This window comes from Triturus cristatus, chromosome 1_2, assembly GCF_964204655.1.
Source record: "Triturus cristatus chromosome 1_2, aTriCri1.1, whole genome shotgun sequence".
NCBI lineage: Eukaryota > Metazoa > Chordata > Amphibia > Caudata > Salamandridae > Triturus > Triturus cristatus.
The window spans coordinates 272,813,897-272,835,187 of NC_140580.1; the positions used below are offsets into that span (position 1 = coordinate 272,813,897).

The 21,291-nt window shown below is 44.2% G+C and overlaps 1 protein-coding gene across 7 annotated transcripts in view; it reads left to right on the top strand.

Moving 5' to 3' along the window:
- PIK3AP1 (phosphoinositide-3-kinase adaptor protein 1) overlaps positions 1-21,291 on the top strand; it is a 1,621,635-nt gene that overhangs the window by 1,181,747 nt on the left and 418,597 nt on the right. For all 7 annotated transcript variants that reach the window (XM_085603661.1, XM_085603665.1, XM_085603660.1 and 4 more), the window contains one exon: positions 20,683-20,751. In XM_085603661.1, the coding sequence (XP_085459787.1) occupies positions 20,683-20,751 (69 nt within the window). The remainder of the gene's footprint in view (positions 1-20,682; positions 20,752-21,291) is intronic.

The window sequence follows — 21,291 nt, forward strand, 5'->3', positions numbered from 1 at the left end:
GAGGTGCCGTGTGCAAGCACGTCCTGTGGTGGGTTTTAATTCCCCTTCAATCCTGAGGGACCCTGGGGGCCAACTAGTCCACCAGGTGCTTCCAGTAAGCGCCACTGCTCTGTGTTTCAGAGAGGTGGCCCAGGCTGTGCCCCTTTTTACACCTCTCTGCAACGCAGCTCTGTGGCGCTTACTGGAGGTACCTAGTGGGCTACTTGGACCCTAGGGACACTCAGGATTCAAGGGGTCTTAATCTCCCAAATTAAAATGGACACAGGGCGCGTTTACACAGTGGTGAAGGGAGGGGATGGGGCCTGAGGTGACGTGTGCAAACATGCCCTGTGGTGCGTTTTAAGATGGGGAAATAATTTGCCTTCGATCCTGAGGGCCCCTGGGGGCTAACTAGTCCACCAGGTGCTTCCAGTAAGCGCCACTGTGCTGCGTTACAGAGAGGTGGTCCAGGCCATGGTACTTTTTCCACCTCTCTGCAATGCAGCTCTGTGGCGCTAACTGGAGATACCTGGTGAGCTAGTTGGACCCAAGGGAAACTCAGGATTCAAGGGGACTTTATCCCCCAAAATAAAACGGCCACAGAGCGTGTTTGCACACGTCAGCTCAGCCCCCCCGCTCCCTACACCAGTGTGCAAACGCGCCCTGTGGCGCGTTTTAAGAGGCAGTTTTAATCCCCCTGCCCTATTATGTACTAGGAGCTTACAGAGGACGTCATTCTAATCACAGGGGTACTCCAACGCATAGTGTTCCCTAGTGTATGTAGGTGTTTTAACTGTATTCTAAGTGTCTTTTAGCATAGCACTGGCTCTAGGACTGGTTAGTCAGAGTCAGTTACCACCAGTACCCATCTGAAAAAATTGTAAAAACTGCACCAAAACCCAAACACTTATAAATTCACCCAGGTACTCTCATTGCAGTACTCTAATCATTCAGTCCCTACTCAAGTACTCATGCACTGAGCCATGCCTTAGCACATGGACTGCTTCAAACGCCTATCCACTATGCATGCAGTCCTCTAACCACCTACACACTTGTCTTTCACACCTTCAATTCCCCAGTCCGTATCCATACACTTCCAGCAAACACCCTGTCACTCTCCTTGCACTCCTCTAGTGACCCATTCAGCACCATGTACTAATCCATTCACTGCGTCAAAACCCAAACACTTATAAATTCACCCAGGCACTCTCCTTGCAGTACTCTAATCATTCAGTAAGTAACCAAGTACTCATCCAGTGAGCCAGGCCTTAGCACATGGACTGCTTCAAACTCCTATCCACTATGCATGCAGTCCTCTAACTAACCAACACACTTATAGTTCTGCACTTATACATTCAACAAAAAAAACAATATTTCAGTTTCAATATTTTAAAAACATTTTTATTTCCATTTATATAAAAATATATAATGTAATTAAAAAAATAAAATGTGAAAATAAACAGTTAAAAAACTGTAGAAAATCAGTATTAAAAAATACATATAAGTATTATTACATTTAAAAATTATCATTTAAAAAACCTTCGAAATTCACTGAAAAAACCATAGGTTTCAGATATGTTATAGTTAGGAATTAACATTTAAAAAACCTTAGAAATTCACTGAAAAAAACATAGGTTTCAGGGCTGTTATAGTTAGCTGGACATTTCACTCGTACAAAACCATTGAAATTCCTCCGTTATAGTTAGTTCTGCTAACTATAACGGATCATCACTGATGACATCTCAAATGACATCACTGATGACATCACTGATGACATCATCCACGTGACAATCAGATACACCTCATCATAAACTAGTATAACCTTTCATCACTCACTGTAAAATACAGAGTACCATATTTGAATCCATTGACACACCAATACAAGTTTCTAAAAACCTACTCAATGATTCCTAGATCTACACACACATCTAATCACTTACCTATAGATTCACTCATACATGCTGTCAATGATCAATAGAACACTATCAAATATACTTATACACCTGTATCGACATTACACACCAGCACACATCCTATTCACTTATGCAGTCATCCTACTCACTTATGCAAACAATGAATCATGCTTACATTTAGTCAGCTACACACTTATACAAACACCACTTCATTTATTCATATAGATAGTAACTCATACTTAGTGTGTTATAAATTCACTATTACAAGTATACAGGTATCCATACAGTCACTCATACAATCACTGAGTCTTATGTATACTTATTTATATACAACAACTGTCACATACACTGCCTTTTATTTTTCTAGTTTGTTGGACATGTACCATTGAGAGATATATTTGCTCATCACCACACCCATAAAGATATTCACTCACCCAAACAACTGTTATAACATGTAGTCTTAACCTCATATACCTACTGAATCAACTATTCACAAATCTTTGGGCAGTCACATACCCCTCACCGAACCACACACACATTCACTCTCCCATACAAATTCTCAGTTAATTAATCAATAACTAATATAGACTTTCACGTAGCTAGTAACCAACTGGTGCAGCAGTTTACAGAACAACTGACAAAGTGATACAGATATTTACACAGTTTAGTCACTATCCAATATATTTAGTGAGACACTATAAATTAGTCAAGTAAACAGTCAATCACACTGCTACTAAATCCTCCATCCAGATTTTTTTATATCCACCCATTCTTCAATGCAGATTGCTATATATCTAATACATATTTAAATAACAATCTAAACCACATTCACTGGATGATGTCATCAGTGATGTCATTTGAGATGTCATCAGTGATGTCATCAGTGAAGTCATTGACCATGTCATGAATGATGTAATATGTGACATCATCAGCAGTGGATTGCGGGCGGGTGAGTTATAGTTAGCAGAACTAACTATAACGGAGGAATTTCAATGGTTTTGTATGAGTGAAATGTCCAGCTAACTCTAACAGCCCTGAAACCTATGGTTTTTTCAGTGAATTTCTAAGGTTTTTTAAATGCTGATTCCTAACTATAACATGTCTGAAACCTATGTTTTTTTCAGTGAATATATATATATATATATTCACTGAAAAAAACATAGGTTTCAGGGACGTTATAGTTAGCTGGACTTTTCACTCGTACAAAACCATTGAAATTCCCCTGTTATAGTTAGTTCAGCTAACTATAACTTGCGCACCCGCAATGCACTGCTGATGACGTCACATATTACATCACTCATGACATGGTCAGTGACATCACTCATGACATCACTGATGACATCTCAAATGACATCACTGATGACATCATCCAGTGAATGTGTGTTTTTCTGAAAATTAAATATGGTTTATATATGTATATCTCAAGGTCGATGGAAGAATAAATGGGTATATAAGTGTCTAAATGGATGATTTTTTTTTTTAATTCATTGTATAACTGACTAAGTGTATCTTAGTGACTACATGGCTTAATGAGTAATGTTTAAATATGTAAATATCTGTATCAGTCTCTCACTTTGTTTATAAGTGGCTGCATGGGTTGTTGAGTAGCTACATGAGTGTCTATATAGGTTATTAGTTGGTTTTTTGAGTATCAGTATGAGTGTCTGTATGGTTCGGTGGGGGTGTTACGTAGTGCATAGATACATGAATGAGTGACTCACTGTTTGTATGTGTTGAAGACAGCATGTGTGCAGGACTGTATGGGTGGATGAGTGTGTGTATGGGTGTGTTAGTGAGTGAATGACTGGCTCAATAGTGACTTTATGAGTAACTACATATGTTTTAAAGTAGTATATGTGACTATTGATGTATATAAGTGAGTATATGTGAGAGTGAGAGTGAGAGATTGGAAGAGTTCCTGTATGAATAAGTATGTGTTTCTATAAGTGATTGTTTAAAAGACTAAGGGCCAGATGTAGATAATCCATAAATACCGAATTCTTAATACCGAATTTTACCGATTCGGTATTAAGAAATCGGTATTTCTTATGTAGCTAATGATAAAAATACAGATTCCTTAATATTCCTGATTACCGAATTGGTAATACCGATTCGGTAATAAGGAATTCCTACCCCTTCATTCCTATGGGTTTGGAGGCCCATAGGAATGAATGTAAAGCCATTCTGTATTAGCGATTCGGTATTACCGAATTGGTTATACCGGGAGGTATTTCAAGGGTGCCAGGGTGTCCAAAGGACACCCTGCTGCACCCCTGAAATGTGCCTGTGTGCACATGTGGCGCACATACATGCCCTATGGTCATGGATGTGTGCCACATGGCACTTAAAAAAAAAAAATCAAAAGTGAATTTTTAAAGGAATTCGTTAATTACCACCAACTTGAAGTTGGTGGTAATTAACGAATTCTTAAAGCACATAAGCACTCTTTTATGTGCTTTCTACATTGCATTTACCGATTCGGTAAACCGATTCGGTATTTACCGAATCATCACCTACATTAGGAATGGCTAAATACCGGTTGGTAACCCTGAAATTTACCGAATTTCGGGGTTACCGAGCGGTGTTTAGCCACCTACATCGGGCCCTATGTATGTGTAAGTTTCTGTAGAAGTAAGTGTGGTGGTGTGTGTATAACTGTATATGCACACATGGAGCACCAATGGTACACTGGTGAGGCTGCTTGCATTAAAACTAGCAAACACGAGGTGAAGGGTGACAATCTCAGATTGTATTTCAGGTGGTGGCGCCAGAGCACTGGTGCAGCGTGAGCAGTGGCATTGGGCCCAGAGGCCCTAGGGGCCCACTGGACGCTGATTATTGCTGTGCTGCACAGTTCATACACAGGCCCTGGGGCTCATGCCCTTCTTTGCACTAGGGAGCGTGCCACACATGCAACGCCGCATGGTGGCGCGAGGTCACGGTCTAATATAATGCAAAGGTTTCCATTTTAAGAAACTGCAGCCTTGACAATGACCAGTATTAATGAGGTCACGCTGGACCTAATTAGACTTTCTGTTTTCCCCTTTTCAATAATACAGCCCTCAGAATGCGCCCCACACACAGACACGCATGCGTGACCCTCTATTCATTATCTACTGAACACATGATGTGTTTTTCAGTATAATTTTCTGACGTTCTTTTCTGGTGGAGCACTGAAGTACAGTATCCGGGTGAACACAGCCTGGTGACTGCAAGTGTTACACAGAACTTACTCAGATCGTTACAGACTGAATCGAGGTGCCTGTAGACTTATGACCAGGAAAAACGTCCACGCACAAAAAAACACACTGATGAACAGTGGATCGATGTCAACACCCTCAGGCCCCTTACCTGTCCAACCAGGCACTCCACCAGGACCCTAAAATGCACAAAAACACAAGCTAAGAAAAAACGAGCTCCCACATGGCTTGCATGTGATCTCTTTGATCCATCTGAAGTACTGGGGGATTATGAACACTGGGCTATGAGTGCGTGCCCAGCAAACAAACATACACACGAAGGGAGCCATGCTTATCAAAAGAAAATAACACATTAAGGCAAACCCCCAAAAGTCATCAATTTTCAGTTTCAAACTGGCAGCACTGTAAATGCCCAAAACCCCTCATGACAGAGCGGGATCCCACAAAAACCACCCTTAAACGGTAGTGCTTTAATTTGAAACATTTAGAGCGCTTGTTTGCGCCTCAGTTGCACCGGTACTCATCCGTTGTAATGTATTGCAGCAGCACTGAGAAGTGCAGGTACTCTCCCCTTCAAATGAAAGATCTGCCGGTGCTCAGTACCGGACAGTACCAGGTCCAGTTGATTAGCACCAGGCCAACACTCAGGGCGCAGGGCTGTGACTCTAACGTGGGACACTTATGTAGTGTCCTGCTGGACACGTTCTAGTGTTCAGCCTTGTGCTGTAACTACACTTTACACCCAGCCATCACAGGCGTCACCAGTCAGGTGACCCTGCTAATAAAAGGGTCCGGACGCACGTGCCCTGGGCCAGTTGGCCAGTACCCTACTACGGTGCCTGTGTGAATTATCTACAAGTATGTGGGCCAAGTGCCCACTACTTTTCAACTTGCAGTATTCAATTCAGATTCGCCCAAAATGTGCTTAAGTGTAGAAACGTGCAAAGGGTATATTAAAAGTTGCGTTGGGTTAAAAGGGGGGGGGGGGGCAAAAAAGCACATAAAAACTCATTGATTGTCAGCACTTTTTTCCGTGAGCTGTCTGCCGCCAACATTTTCCCTCAAGTGCCTATTTTCAATTGTGTAAAGCCAAATTATGGCATCAGCTGAATAAGTGATTTTTGTACTTATTACTTTAAAAAACACACTCGATTTGATTTTCCAAACCTCGATGGTCATGAATAACTCGATTCTTTGGCCAATAAATATTTTAAAGAAGGAGCTATACCAATTCTAAGCGCTGTCATCTGCAAGCGTTTGGTTGACACATGGGTAATGGTGCTCAGTATGACGACTTAGAAAGATGAAAGGCTGAGGTGGATCTTTTTGGAACTCTTGGCCGGCAGGTGTCAGAAACAAACGCTTAGCTCATCTACCTCTTCAGCAGGCCCGGCTCCAGGAACTTTAATTTGGGTGGGCCAAGGATGCATTCGGGTGGGCCACTGCAGGCCCGATTTGTCGCTTATGTTCTGCCAGGCCTGCTTCTGGGCCCTCCTTTATCTCTCCTTATTCTTGCAAGGGCCAGTAAAGAGCTCTCTTTTCCAAATCTCTTTCTAAATGTTATCACTCTCAAAAGGTGTTTTTTCTCCATGTAATGTCCCTTTGATGGGAAGAGGAGGTTTCTAAGTTGGGAGTATCAGGCAAGTGACACTACTCGGGCTTCATTACTACCTCCACCTCCCCCCTGACTCTGCAGCGCACTCCCTTACAGGCTTGATTATCCACTTTTCTACCATCCCTCTCCTGTGCACTTTATCTCACAGCTGACCTTGGGCGTCAGCCCCATATCAGCCACCATAAAAAACATTAGTAAAATCACCTTGAAACTTGAAACATTGAATATAGCAGTAAATGTAATTAGCGTGCACTTTAAAGTATGCTCCACAGTTTTGCTAATCATACAACTGTTAATTAAATAAACGAAACCAGAAAGGCCATGACGGGGAAGGCTTCAGTGCTGGTGTGAAAGTCTTTTTTTGGTGCCCCACCAATAACCTCTTTTTTAGATGTCTTTACTACCACCCTCCAACAGTGCCCTTCATCTCTCCATAGCCCCCCTCATGACCTGCTCCTCAGACTCCCTCACAACCACCCTCCACCAGTGTCCCTCATCTCTCCGTAGTTCCCCCACCCCATGACCACCTCCTCGGATTCCCTCTCTGCCACCCTCTACTAGCGCCCCTCATCTCTCCGTAGCTCCACCCCCAACCCATGAACTCCTCTTCAGATTCCCTCACTGCCACCCTCCACTATTACCCCTCATCTCTCAGTAGTTCCACCCCCAACCCATGACCTCCTCCTTGGATTCCCTCACTGCCACCCTCCACTAGTGCCCCTCATCTCTCCGTAGCTCCACCCCCACCCCATGACCTCCTCTTCGGCTTCCCTCATTGCCACCCTCCACTAGTGCCCTTCATCTCTCCGTAGCTCTACCCCCACCCCGTGAACTCCTCCTCGGATTCCCTCACTGCCACCCTCCACCAGTGCCCCTCATTGCTCCATAGCCCTTCCCCCATGACCTCCTCCTCGGATTCCCTCACTGCCACCCTCCACTAGTGTCCCTCATCTCTCTGTAGTTCCCCCCTCCCCCATGACCTCCTCCTCGGATTCCCTCACTGCCACCCACTACTAGCGTCCCTCATCTCACCGTAGCACCACCCCCAACCCATGAACTCCTCCTCAGATTCCCTCACTGCCACCCTCCCCTATTACCCCTCATCTCTCAGTAGTTCCACCCCCAACCAATGACCTCCTCCTCGGATTCCCTCACTGCCACCCTCCACTATTGCCCCTCCTCTCTCTCCGTAGCTCCACCCCCACAACATGACCTCCTCCTCGGCTTCCCTCATTGCCACCCTCCACTAGTGCCCTTCATCTCTCCGTAGCTCCACCACCACCCCATGAACTCCTCCTCGGATTCCCTCACTGCCACCCTCCACTAGTGCCCCTCATCTCTCCATTGCTCCACCCCCATCCCATGACCTCCTCCTCGGATTCCCTCGCTGCTACCCTCCACTAGCGCCCCTCATCTCTCCCTAGCTCCATCCCCACCCCATGACCTCCTCCTCACCTTCCCTCATTGCCACCCTCAACTAGTGCCCCTCATCTCTCCGTAGTTCCTGCACCCCATGACCTCCTTCTTGGAATCCCTCACTGCCACCCTCCAACAGTGCCCTCATCTCTCTGTAGCTCCTCCTCATGACCTCCTCCTCCGATTCCCTCTTTGCCACCCTCTTCCAGTCCCCTCATCTCTCTGTAGCTCCCCCCTCCAACTCCCACACCGCCCTACACACCATAACCAGCTCCTCGGATTCCCTCATTGCCACCCTACAGCAGTGCCCCCCACCGCTCCATAGCCTCTCCCCCATGACCTCCTCCTCGGATTCCCTCACTACCACCCTTCACCAGCGGCCATCATCTCTCCGTAGCCCCTCCCCCAATGACCTTCTCAGATTCCCTCACTGCCACTCTTCACCAATGCCCATCATCTCTCCGTTGCCCCTCTCTCATATGCATCTCATTTGTTGTATAGCACTACTCATATCAGTGTAGGGTGTCACAGTACTTTACATCACGCACACATTATACAGAGACAATAAATCAGTTTACGGGGAATGTCACATAAGCCAATGAGGGTTACAAGGTGTAGAAATCACATGCCATCCATACTGGTTCGCAAAATGTTTTACGAGGGTTTGGTCTGGAGAAGCACAAATGTATAACTGGCCAAACAAACTCTTTTTAGCAACATTAGAATAATGGAAGACTGGAGAAGTTCTAACTATATCACAACACAAGAAAGCGAAGTTTGTATGCAGCTCTTTAATGACAGTTCATAGGTCACTGTCCTATGTTAGGATAGTAACTTCTGAACTGCAAGTAACACAATGATCTCTGTGGCAAAGGCAGTAACCCACTGCGCTAGCCACATAAAATTCAGTTTATCTGCTTTTAAAAACTACCAACAGACAAATGATTGCTCTCCAGAAGGATCATAAATCACCAGTTATCTGAACATTTTTTGTTGTTGTACATCGGTGGCAGATTCACTGCGAGGGCCAAGGCTCATGTTTGGGTGGGCCTGGCCCACCCGGCCCAACCGCTAGAACCGGGCCTGCTCTTCAGTATTACCAAATATCTTACAAATAAGGTTAAACCCTCAAGCCGTTCTAACCGCTTCCTTCTTTGTCAGGAAGGGGAGCCAACGTGCTGGGAGAAAAAGCGGTTCACCATGATCACACGGTGAGAACATGACAGGTAGGTAGTAAGGTAGTAAATCTTTATTCGGTTATAAGAATTAATAACCATAAAAGTACATAAAAAAGATAAAAAGAGAAGAAAAAAAACATAAAACTTTTTTCCAGTACGCAAACTAAGTCAGATATATTATGTAGCATTACATAGCATTACGTACAGTAGTGTGCCAAACTGGATAAGACAGAATTAAATTCATCCAAGATTTACTCTGTGCTTAAAAATACATTTTAAAAAGGTGCTAACAGTTTTTGTAATTAAAGCATTACTCAGAAATTGTAAGTAAAGCATGGCAGGGCGACATCTTTTAATGCCAAGGGCTCTCAGCAAGGGTATTAGCCATAACTTGCGATGTGCAATATAATACTTGCAAAACAGAACTGTATGCATTGTTGATTGCTCTGATAATTCGTCACAAGGGCACATCGTTAAGGAGTCATCCCAATTATTTCTTCTGGGGAAGGCTACGAGCCTATGGAAAGAATTTAATCTAAAGCGTGCCAGAAGAAAACGCTCCAATTGTGGCTCAACGTAAATCAGGTATGGTTCCATATCCAAGGTGGTCATTACTGCCATGGAATGTTGGACAGATGGTTTATTTATCTCCCTACTTATCCGCAATTCTTCCATATGGGACAAGGCCTTTTTTTTTTGATCTATCTTTGAGATCTCAATAATTGATTCGGGGTTTGTATAATATTTGTCTAGTCCCAGGTCTACCAGGAGATTTTTCACATAAGTTAGCCACTCAATTTTTTTCACCTGGTCCAAAGACATACAATCTGCTATGATCTCTTTCGTGAGTGAGTTTTTTGTTTCTGTCCAGATACGACGCCACAACAGAAGGGGTTGAATTTTTGCCAAATCCTCGATATGAGGCATTCCAAGCTCTGCATGACAAGCAAAAGTAGAAACACGCTTGGGTGCCATCAAGAGGAATCTCATAAACGTATTTTCTGCTATCTGTAGTGGGGTTGTGTTTTTATGCCCCCATAGCCCCGCCCCGTAAAGTGCAGTAGAATGACACTTAGCTTTATAAATGCGGAGGAGCTCTACTGGTGGTCTCTTACCCAGCTTCTGAGAAAATTTTATGAGAGCAATGATTGCTCGCAAAAGTTGGTGTTTGCTCGCATCAATGGCCGCTTTCCAGTTGAGTTTGTCATCTATCATTATCCCGAGATAAGAGTATTGGGAAGTCAATTCTAGCTTCCCTTTATCAAGGGATATGGACCTTCCCTTTTTCTGTCCCTTGCCTGCCACCATTACGTATGTTTTTTTAATATTTATTTTGAGATCCAGGCTACCCATAAACCTAGCATACCTTTCCAATGCTTTTTGTAGCTCTCGCGGGGTACGTGCCAGAATCACTGCGTCATCCGCATAGAGGAGTGCGGGGATTAGGCGATTTTTTACTCGAGGGAGGTCCTGGCACCCCCTCAGCATCTCTACCTCAAGACCGTTAGTGTAAAGAGAAAACAAGAAGGGGGCCAGGACACAACCCTGCCTAACACCCCGCTCCACCTTAAAAGATTCAGACAGTTCACCCTGTGTTCCAAAACGAACCCTGGAAGAGGCATCAGAGTATAGCGCACGAAGGAGGTCTACAAGAATTGGGTCTATACCTATGTCCATGAGGACTGTCCAGAGCTTTGAGTGGGAAACACAGTCAAAAGCTGCAGACAAGTCGACATGGACCATGTAGAGCTTTCCTTGCTTTGCAGATACATATTTTCCCATTATTAATGCTAGGTTCAATGCCTGCTCGGTGGTTCCAAAACCCTCTCGGAGACCATACTGAATATCGCATAGTATCCTGTGATCATCCACCCATTCCTGTAAACGCTGGAGAACCACTCTGCCCAGTACTTTTCCTAGCGAATCCAGTAATGAGATTGGGCGATAACAAGACACCTCCTCCCTGTTTCCCTTCTTAAAGATAGGGACCATGATCGATTGGGTCCAGGTTTCCACTAGTCCACACTTCATTGCGGCGTCAAGCACCCTCTTTAGAATTGGAGCCCACAAATCTAAATTAAATTTATAAAAGTCAACTGGTACGCCGTCAGGGCCTGGGGCTTTTCCACATTTGCTCATTTTAATAGCGTTTGTAACTTCGATAATACCGAAGTTTATAGGTATGGGGAATGAGTTACCTTGTAAGCTTCGGTTATTTCCCTCTAATATAACATCTTCTGATAGTTTACCGAAGACTTTGGAAAAATGATTTACCCATACTGGACCCTCAATAGCTACTTCTATTGTAGGCTGATCACTGGCGTCTACCAGAAAGGGGGTCTTTACCACCTTCCAAAACTGCTCGCTGTTTTTGTTCCGAGAACTTTCGATTAATTGGTCCCAAAGTGCTTTTTTTAGTTCCTGTTTTCTTATTTTACAGGCTGATCTATAGGACCTTCTTAAATATCGAATCTCCTCTTTATTTCTTATGGGATTAGTCAGGGATTTTTTAAAGGCTTTATGAGCCAAGGTACAGTCCCGGTTAAACCATCCTTTTTTCCCCCCCTTACTCCGTTTCTTATTACTTTTTAAACAATCATTTACTTTCTCCAGGATTATACTAAAATTTTTCAGAACTTCCTCCTCCTCTATGTCGTCATCTAAGCAATTCATTACGGCAGGGAGCGCCGCAAGTACGACTTTATTTGTCAAATCTACTGGGTCTATCTTACCCCATCCTATGGCATAGCCATTCATTTTTGTTAGGGTTATATTGTTCTGTGCAAGTGCAGTCATCAACAGATGTGAGGTTAGATGCCCCAGATCCATCACTAAGTCAAAGGTCAAGGCTACATGATCACTTAAGATATTGGGAATTAATCTAAATCTCTGCGCCTTATCAACAAGGATCGCTGAGACCAATATATAGTCGATCGTTGACTCCCAACCCCTACCCACATAGGTTGGCTGTAGTTGCCCGCAGGAACTATCGATTTTATTTAATATCACCAAACCTAATTCTGACAGGAGTTCATTTAAGAAATCTCCTACCCTGGAGTGGCTAAAGTGAGTAACATGGATATCTGATTCCTCCACTGTACCGCAGACCTTATTATTTTTCGCGGTGCATGGGTGGTGGTTAAAATCGCCCCCCCAAACGATACCTGGGGCATCTAACCCTTGCGTTTTTTTTATAGGGTGAAAAGTTTAATACGAAGAGCCCCTAGGATATTTATTCTCTCAGTATCAGACAAATTATCATAGGTGTTAACCAGGAAAATGGTCTTTTTCTTTTGAAGCTGTAGTCTCAGGATCTGATAATTAGACTGTATGCTGACTACCGTGACTTCTAATCCTGGTATAGTGTTTTTTATATATGTTGTTAAACCACCCTTGGCCCTACCATGAGGGCTTGCAACTGCCGGAGAGAAATAGGTTTTATATCCTATCAGATGCATTTCTTTAGTAGTCCATGTCTCCTGTAGGCATATCACATGGTATTCCTGCAGAAATTCCATGGCACTACCATCCATTATTTTCATACGTAGACCCACTATGTTCCAAGACATAATTTGGAGTATGATAGCCTCCTTTCTAGGGTCACGTAGTTTATTTGTGCTAGCTGTCTCTTCTTTGGATAGATTTTCCCGAACTCTTAGAGCGCTATTCTCCGTGTACAAAGGTCCGCTACGGGGACTGTTCCCCTGATTAACAGTGTCCACTCTTTCGGTTGTAGGCAAATTGGATAATTGTGGGTAATTACTGTTTTCAATTTCTTGTCTTACTGCTCCTACACATGGGATGGCGACCACTTTAGACATATTAACTTCTGCGGGGGTAGATTTTTGCAGGGACGCCTGGTCTCGACAGAGCCAATCTACACTTTCCAAATCAAACAGTGGTAGAAAATGATTAAAGGTGGGTACGTTAAAGCCCTGGTGTTGGTAGGGGTTCACATTCTGAAGTTGTACAGTGGGCCTCTGGTATTGATAGTAGTCATTATTCTGAGGTCCCCTTAAAAGGTGAACATTAGATATATGATTACGAGGATGTGAGCGAGGGAGTTGGTAGTCCTCTTCCCTCCAGCCTATGATGGAATCTTTAACAAAGTGCGATTTTAATTGGGAGGTCAGTTCTCGTGGATAAAAATAATTAACATAATGTGTGAGAATACCATCCCCCCCTCTTGCTTCATACCAGTCACCAATGCATCTAACTGCTCTGTGATCCCTAAAATTTATGATTATAACATCCCCCTTTTTGTCTTTCGGTCTTGCTCCCCCCCAAGAGGTGCGTCTTACCATTAAGATTTCTCCATTTATATGTGCTGGAAGCGGTCTATTTTGTTTGAGCCAGTAGATGACTTTGTTTCTTAGGGCATGGTGATCCTCCCTTATTCCATCTGGCAATTCTGGTACCCCAGTCATAATAATTGTATATGGGGCTGATTCTGGGGGAAGGTCAACTCTTCTACTCGGGAAGATGAGAGGAGGCTGAGTTACTCGCTCGCCATTTCCATTCTCCTGTTTGTTTTTTCCAGGTGTGTTGTTGATAACCATAGGTGATTTTTTTTTTCCTATTTTTCCGGCGTTCCCAATCCTCTTGGATTTAGTATTATCAGCCACCTTAGCTAATCTTCCCAGTTCTTTTCCGGTTGGGGGGGAATTGATGCTACTTTTGTCTATAATATCTTTAGATGACTTTGCCATGGCTTTTTTGCCCAACGCAATGCTTGTTTTCGTTGGGATACCACTGGTTGAAGGTTGTTCTGGGGGCCGGGCGAGAGGGGCGACTAAGTCGACCATTATGTTTTTTTTCTGAGCCCTAACTAATTCATTTAGAACCAGATTGTTCTCTTGCTGTTGTTTACCCAGGTCGTCCAGATGTAGAGATATTAATCTAGTTCTCTCTAAAAGAGGAAGTAATAGGGACTTTATCATGGTCTCCATTTTGATAAGTAATTCGCCCACAAAATCCTGACCAGAAATCAACCCTGTAGTGTTAGTAATTTTAGGTTGGTTACTTATTTCCGGAAATTCTAAAGATATCGACATTTGAGGTTGAGGATTTGGTTTCTCCTTATTTAACAAGGGTGGCGTAATAGGAGAATCTCGTCTCTTTCTTACATTTAACCTAGACTCGTGAGGACCTATAGTCGGGGGAGAGGACGTATCCAAATTCGGCGAGTCCGATAGCCCAGAGATGAATGAACTAGATGTGTGTTCAGAGGGAGGAACCAGGGAAGAATAGGTATTCTCAATATTCCTTACAACCCTTTCGGAGATCGAGTAGGGACTGCGATTACCTAAGTCCTTAACTGTCACCCCAGGGGAAGGTACTTTCCCAATTCTGCCCAGGGAAGATCGTTTCCCAGTTAACAAATCTAGAGAAAGGCGCCTCTCTGTATCCGCTATTTCTTTTTCCAAAACTGTAGTCACACGTTTAAAAAATTTATCAATAGTACCCGTTACTGGGCCTTTAGAGGTATTAACTAATAGGGTGCGCGATTTCCCTGCTTCTAAAGACATTTTAGTAAACAAATATATGGGGAAAACCTAAATATAAGATAGAAGCCGTTACCGTAAATAGTGGATATAATGTCAACAGGGGGACGCGGGATTGTCTGATGTAGGGGTTAGGGGGGTGGCCCGCCCCGTCCTCAGTCGTCCTCGGATGGCCACAGACGGCCCGCCCTTTGCCCGGGCTTAGCCCCGGTCTACGTCCCGCTCGCGTCCCGCGTACGCGATATGAGGCGTTAGCTAAATAACAGTAAGGGGAGGGGCCGGGAAGAGGCACCAGCTGCGCTGCGGAATAGCGTTGGAGGGCAGCCTGGGCCTCGCAGTCCCGGGAAGGATGTCACTGTTCAGGGGTGTGTAGCGCTATGGAATTCTTCCTCCAGGTTAAAAGTTCATTAAAAAGGCAATAAGCATCCAATCGTACCTCCTCAGATTCAGTTCAGCGTTGTCCCAAAACCACAATTCACGACTACGAGCGGCGCCCGCGAAGCGGGGGCCGCGAGTCGTTTTCAAAGGGCCTTGCAACAGGGGGAGGGGCCGGGAAGAGGCACCAGCTGCGCTGCGGAATAGCGTTGGAGGGCAGCCTGGGCCTCGCAGTCCCGGGAAGGATGTCACTGTTCAGGGGTGTGTAGCGCTATGGAATTCTTCCTCCAGGTTAAAAGTTCATTAAAAAGGCAATAAGCATCCAATCGTACCTCCTCAGATTCAGTTCAGCGTTGTCCCAAAACCGCAATTCACGACTACGAGCGGCTCCCGCTACCATGACAGGTAGCGGGAGCCTGGATTAGAAAGAAGGCCACGTTTGGGGGGGGGGCGGCTTTTAACAACATAACATAACACTCTCTGCTTTCCTGTCGCCCTGCTAGACACACCATGTACCCATGAACGCACCCCTGCAGGAGGTTGAAATCTCTCGATTATGGACGTTTTTTGCTCTAAAACGTAAACAGATCTCCTGCTGTTGACCGTAAAAGAAGGCAATGAAAAAACAGAGGGCTAAAATGTAAATTAAGAAATCTCCAGAACTGAGAGGTCATCAGTTTCATTGCCTCTATTTTTATAAATCATATCTGTGTTTTTTGACTTGACGATCGAACCTGCAGTACCATGGAAAATGCCCCTCCCCGATTTGTGGTTGTTTGCACAGGGCCAAACGTCCACTGAAATATGTTGAATTTTGTGTAAATGTTCGTGTAAAACAGCCACCAGCCGGAGCGTTTTATCGCTTCGATGATTTGGGTTAAATATTTAATTCCGAGCTCACTAGTGCGCAGTACTGTGCTGCTGGCCGATAATCTCTTGAGAGACGCAATTTCTGTTAGCTGGCGGTCTTTCACTACCCTTCAAACTGCAAAAAAATGGGTTTAGTCGCCACACTTCGAATATTTTTTTATATTATGTTTTGGGCGCTTTCTGCCAGACGTGGATTCAGAAGATCTGGGTTATAGTCCAGGCGTCTGCACGTTACCACAGAGCCTGGTAACTTGACTTCTGAGCGCCAGTGATATTCACGATATGGGTGGGGGTCTGGCACTTAAAAAGTCGATAGAACTATCTGGAAGTGTCCAGTCCCTGCGGAGTTACAGCGCCGTCCAATCGCACTGTCTCTATAAAACCTCTGTGTTCAAATAAAGATTGACAGTAGCCCCTTAAAACAAACACATTTGGCACTTTTTGACAATATTCTTTTTTAAGTGCAGAGTCCCCTCAGACTGGCGCGTGTGTTCTTTGGTACCACACACACATCAAAACAGCAGTGCGGGAAAACAGGGGTCTGGGCCACTTGTGTGATCTTCTGCATAGAACTGAGATCCGCCCGCACTTTAATCAGGACGTAGATTGTATATAATACCGAACATGTGATCAACTAACTACACGGATCCTGTTCCGTTTCAGACCGCAACCCCTGCCTTTGATCTCTTCAGAAGCCGCATATCCAGTAAAAGAAATATGCGGTTTTTGAAGGGATCATAGACAGGTAGTAACAGATAAGATAATCTAGGGCCATCCACGTCTGCATGTTTTGTGGCAAAGAGGACGATTATGGATATATGTTGTGTACATTTTAATAGGGTTTGCAACAAAACTCCACTATGTGTGCTAGCTAGAAAGAATATAAAGGTCTTGTTTTATACTGCGCGTTATACCGCTGGTCTGCCATTACCAAGCGCTGTAAATAACTGGTGTTATTGTATTAACCATTTCAAAGGTCCTCCATCTCGACCTTTCAGCAGCCACTATTGGCACAATGAGTTACCTGCCCAGGATCACAAAAAGTGGTCAAACACTGAAGCATGGATTAGATTCGAATCATCACAAGAATTAAAACACAACTTTGATCGAACACTGCGAAGATTGACTTTGAGACAACGAGCGCCGAATCCTAAATATTCATTCAGTCATCAAGCCCGTAAGGTAATGTTAGAAGTTTATTTAATTAAAAATAATCTGCTGGCCTCACGGGTTTCGCTTGGAGCACATCTGCCACATTCCTAAACAGTGAAAGAACAAACCTGTCAGGACTGCGAAAACATGGGTGACATTTACGTACTTGGTGAGCGTGCGTGCCTTTCCTTTATCACAACTAGGAAAATACGGTAAAAATGCAGTTTTGTTAATGATGGAAGGAAGGATATGCATTCTGCCTCGGGTGCAAGACAACTCACTGTCTAAGAACTGGGGCGGAAAAACAAGCTCACAGCATTTTTTCATTGGGAATACACTAGCATGTCTCTGGCGAAGATGCATCACTGTCCAAAACATTCGTACTTATCACTGTCCAAAACATTCGTACTGATGTTACACGCGTTTACAGGGGCTGAGAGGGCCCACTTTACGTCATGCAGAGATGAGCGCCATCCAAAGGTTACCGTGGCGGTGGGATTTGTAAAGGGGCACTGCCACCTAGGGGCAACAATGAGACGCGCAGGCAATCACATATTCATTCGTAGTTGACATTTTGACCTTGGGTAGCATCTTCAAATTCTTCACATTACTAAAGAAACACAAGAGGCCGGCAAGTTTAAGTTGCGCACTTAATTCATATCAGGACATTTGTTTACTACCCAAACGTTAACACCACTTTTCTACAATAAAGTGGATGCCGTGGAAATGTTCAGTCTCTTCTTCCAGATCCGTTTGCCAAGGGCTTCAGACAAAGATGTACAGAAAAGAGTTTAGTAGAACATGACCTCGCGGTGACAAGTTAGAGCTGTCAACATCATTCTACTATTCCGAACTCCTTCTAAAGTGAAATTAATTACCTAAAAATACAATGATAATTATTCAGTTTTCATAAACTTCAAAATGCTTGGCCATGCATGAAAAAAATGTATTCTAAAAATGCAATAGACAATTCCGTAAATTGAACATCGACGTCACAGATTTGAGTCCAGGTGCTCTAACTGGGTTTCCTAACACAACAAATCTAGTACTAGCATCAAATGTGCATATCTTTCAACAGATAACCTGACCCTCAGTGGAAAACGATACAGTGAAATTCAAGGTTTGCTCCTCCGCTGAAGTGTAACACCTGAGACCGAGTGCACAATATATATTTATATACACTCATCTATACATCCTGGGTACAGACCAGGTAATCAACCATAAAGTGATAGGACTCAGGGGGCTGGCTAACAATGGTGCTGCAGGTGCAGTGGCCCCCGACTCCCAGTTTTCCCGAGGGGCCCTGCGACCCTGATCAGTACCGTATTTTACCAGGAAGCCGATTTCTTGCTTGCACTAGGGCTGTGGCACTCTTGCTGTGACCCACAGACCGGAAGGCTATGTTTACTTCTAATATGACAAAAACAAGCTACATTTCAGCTACTTTTTAACACGCTAAGATGCTGGGCGTACGGAAGTCAGTGCCCAGTTAATTATTTGCCAAAAGGTCGGCTAATTCCACAAAACAGCGGGCACTGGAGGGGGCAGGGCGCTGCCTCTAGTCCACCATACTGTCGAGTCCCCACCGCACTGTCAGCTTGCCTGGCATCCCCCGGGTGTGCTGCGCAGACAGAGTCACGCCGGCTCGCTCGAGTGAGCAACGTGTGTTTTCTTCAGCAGCGTGCAGGGGACAGGTTCTTGCTTGCCAGCATCCTTCACCGCACCTTAATATTCAAAGAGGAGCTCAGCGGGACTGCTCTCTCTTGCATCAGCCTGCGTATTAGTCTGGCAGATATTAAGAGCGATTTGCTTCCAAAACAGAGCTGTCAAGACACTGGATGAGCGGTCAAGCCCCACCCGGGGCTTCAATACAACAAAGCGCGGGAGCCCGCGCTTCGTTTTTGTCTTATCTTGGCCGTATTCGCGACCCCAGGGTGAATTCGAACAATTTAAAAAAAAAAAAAAAAAAAAATGCTTTTTCTGGCCCTGGGGGTCCTTGTGGGACCCCCTGAGCAGGCCTAGGGGGTCAGGGTGTTTCTACCCTGCCCCCTTTTCTTGTTTTTCACATTTGTTTCACTGTTTTCTTGTCACAAGATGGCTGCCAACACTTCCTGGTTTGGAGTGTTGACAGCCAATTAGAATAAAGCTCGTGGTCGGGAGGGTGCACAGATCCACCATGCCTCTAGATATTGATATTTTTATTTTTTGAATTTCTCAGCAACTACTGAACGGATTTACACCATTTTTGGGAAGCTCGCTTTCTGAGCCAAGTTCTACCTTTTTGCAAAATTTGGTGTAATTCCGTTCAGCAGTTTAGGCTGTAGCCTTGGCTAAAGTTTTCTATAGAAATTAACATGGAGAAAACACTTTTTGGGACCCCCCTTTTTTCTCAGCCCCCGCTTGAAGAATCACCCCCAACCTTTCAGGATAGGAGCGGCGCTGGGAGGACCAACACAAGTCCTCTGGGCCTCCAAGTGTCGCTTGAAGGTCAGGGAACACACCTTCCCCCTCAGGTCGTTCCACCTCTTCCTAATTTCCTCCTTTGTGCTCAGGATGGTACCTACAGCATTCACTCTGCTGACTAACCTGTCCCACATTTCCCTTTTCCTACTGAGAAGAGTTGGACTTGGGCTTCAAACAATTGTGGCTCTACTCTTATGATTTCATCCATCATGACTGACAACATAGCCTCTGAAAAACGTGGATTTTTTTGATGCAACATAAGTGTAAATTAAAGGGAGTGTCAATAAAAAAAAGAACACAAAGGAATTTTAGACAAAAAGTGCACAAAAAGTGTGTGGAGAGTGTTAAATGGAGTAGGGGAAAAAGGGCTGTCTTATCTGAAAAACATTGTGTGGTGTCTGTCTTGCTGTGGTGTAGTGGAGAGGCAAAGGCTCATGGTCTGGGATGAGGTGTGTTTTATAGCGTGATTTGCAGATGTGTCCTCTTGGCCAATGGAATATCAGCTGTGTTTTCTTTTATTCATCCAATGGGCACTGTTCTGGTGCTTTGCTGAAAGCGTACCGCGACGGCCTACAGCCGTCGAGGAACCATCGCTAGGGGTTCACTAGTACAACTGTGTAATTCATATTTGGCTCACTGGAAGCCATGGCCCTGATGTGACAGAGTATGCATCGCCAACATTGCAGTCCACCGCTCTGCTGGCGGGAACCACTTTGTCGACAGCGGTCGGCGGTTCAGGCTGCATGCGTCATAATATGTCTGGTGGAAGACCACCAGCCCAGCGGTCTTCTTGGGACCGCCGCTGCGGCAGTAAGACGCCAAACTCGTAATTGGCCCCTATATTTGGCTAGTCGCAATGTACATAATGAACTGTTTAAATTTGCTGCAAGTCCTTGCATGTGGCTGTTAATGTTTATTTCTCAATCGATACAATGATAAGACAAGATTACTATGATCTATGTATATAAGTTTTAAAAACTAAAAAAATCTAACGCTCTCATACTTTTTATTTTATAGTATGCGCAGAAATGTCTGGACAGAAGAGACCAGAGAACATTTATGTTCAAGCTGAAAATGTACAGCAAGGTTTGTTGCCTTAAATATCTGTCTTTTTCTCTCTTTGCTCTAGTTCAAACATTGCCAGCAATGCAGATCATTCATGGCACTTTCTTCTCTCAGCTAATCTTAATTTATGTTTAACATATTGGAATGTAGCAGGCCAATGTGCTGGCTCTTCTTTTTCTGGGATCATAGAGTTACTCGGTGAGACAGTGGCTATATGGTGTGTAAAAATGTCATTTTTGACTGTCTGGTATCATTTTATTTTAAATAAGGATCATTTACACAGAACATACTGCAGCCTGCATTGGGACTTGGTGTTAAAATCGTGTTATGCTACTCGGTGAAATCACTTAAGGTATGCATTTTACAAAGTGTTTCATATTACTATTCAACAGATAAAAGCCAACTGCTAGCTAGCCTAAAAGGTTTTCATGCACAACCTGTGGATGGAATGAGCTATATATGTACATTCCACTACTCACCACATAAACTGTGAGGAATCCATCGCTGGCACCTGAAGGGCCAGAATATGCACCAGTGGAGGCAGAACATCGGTAGCAAGCT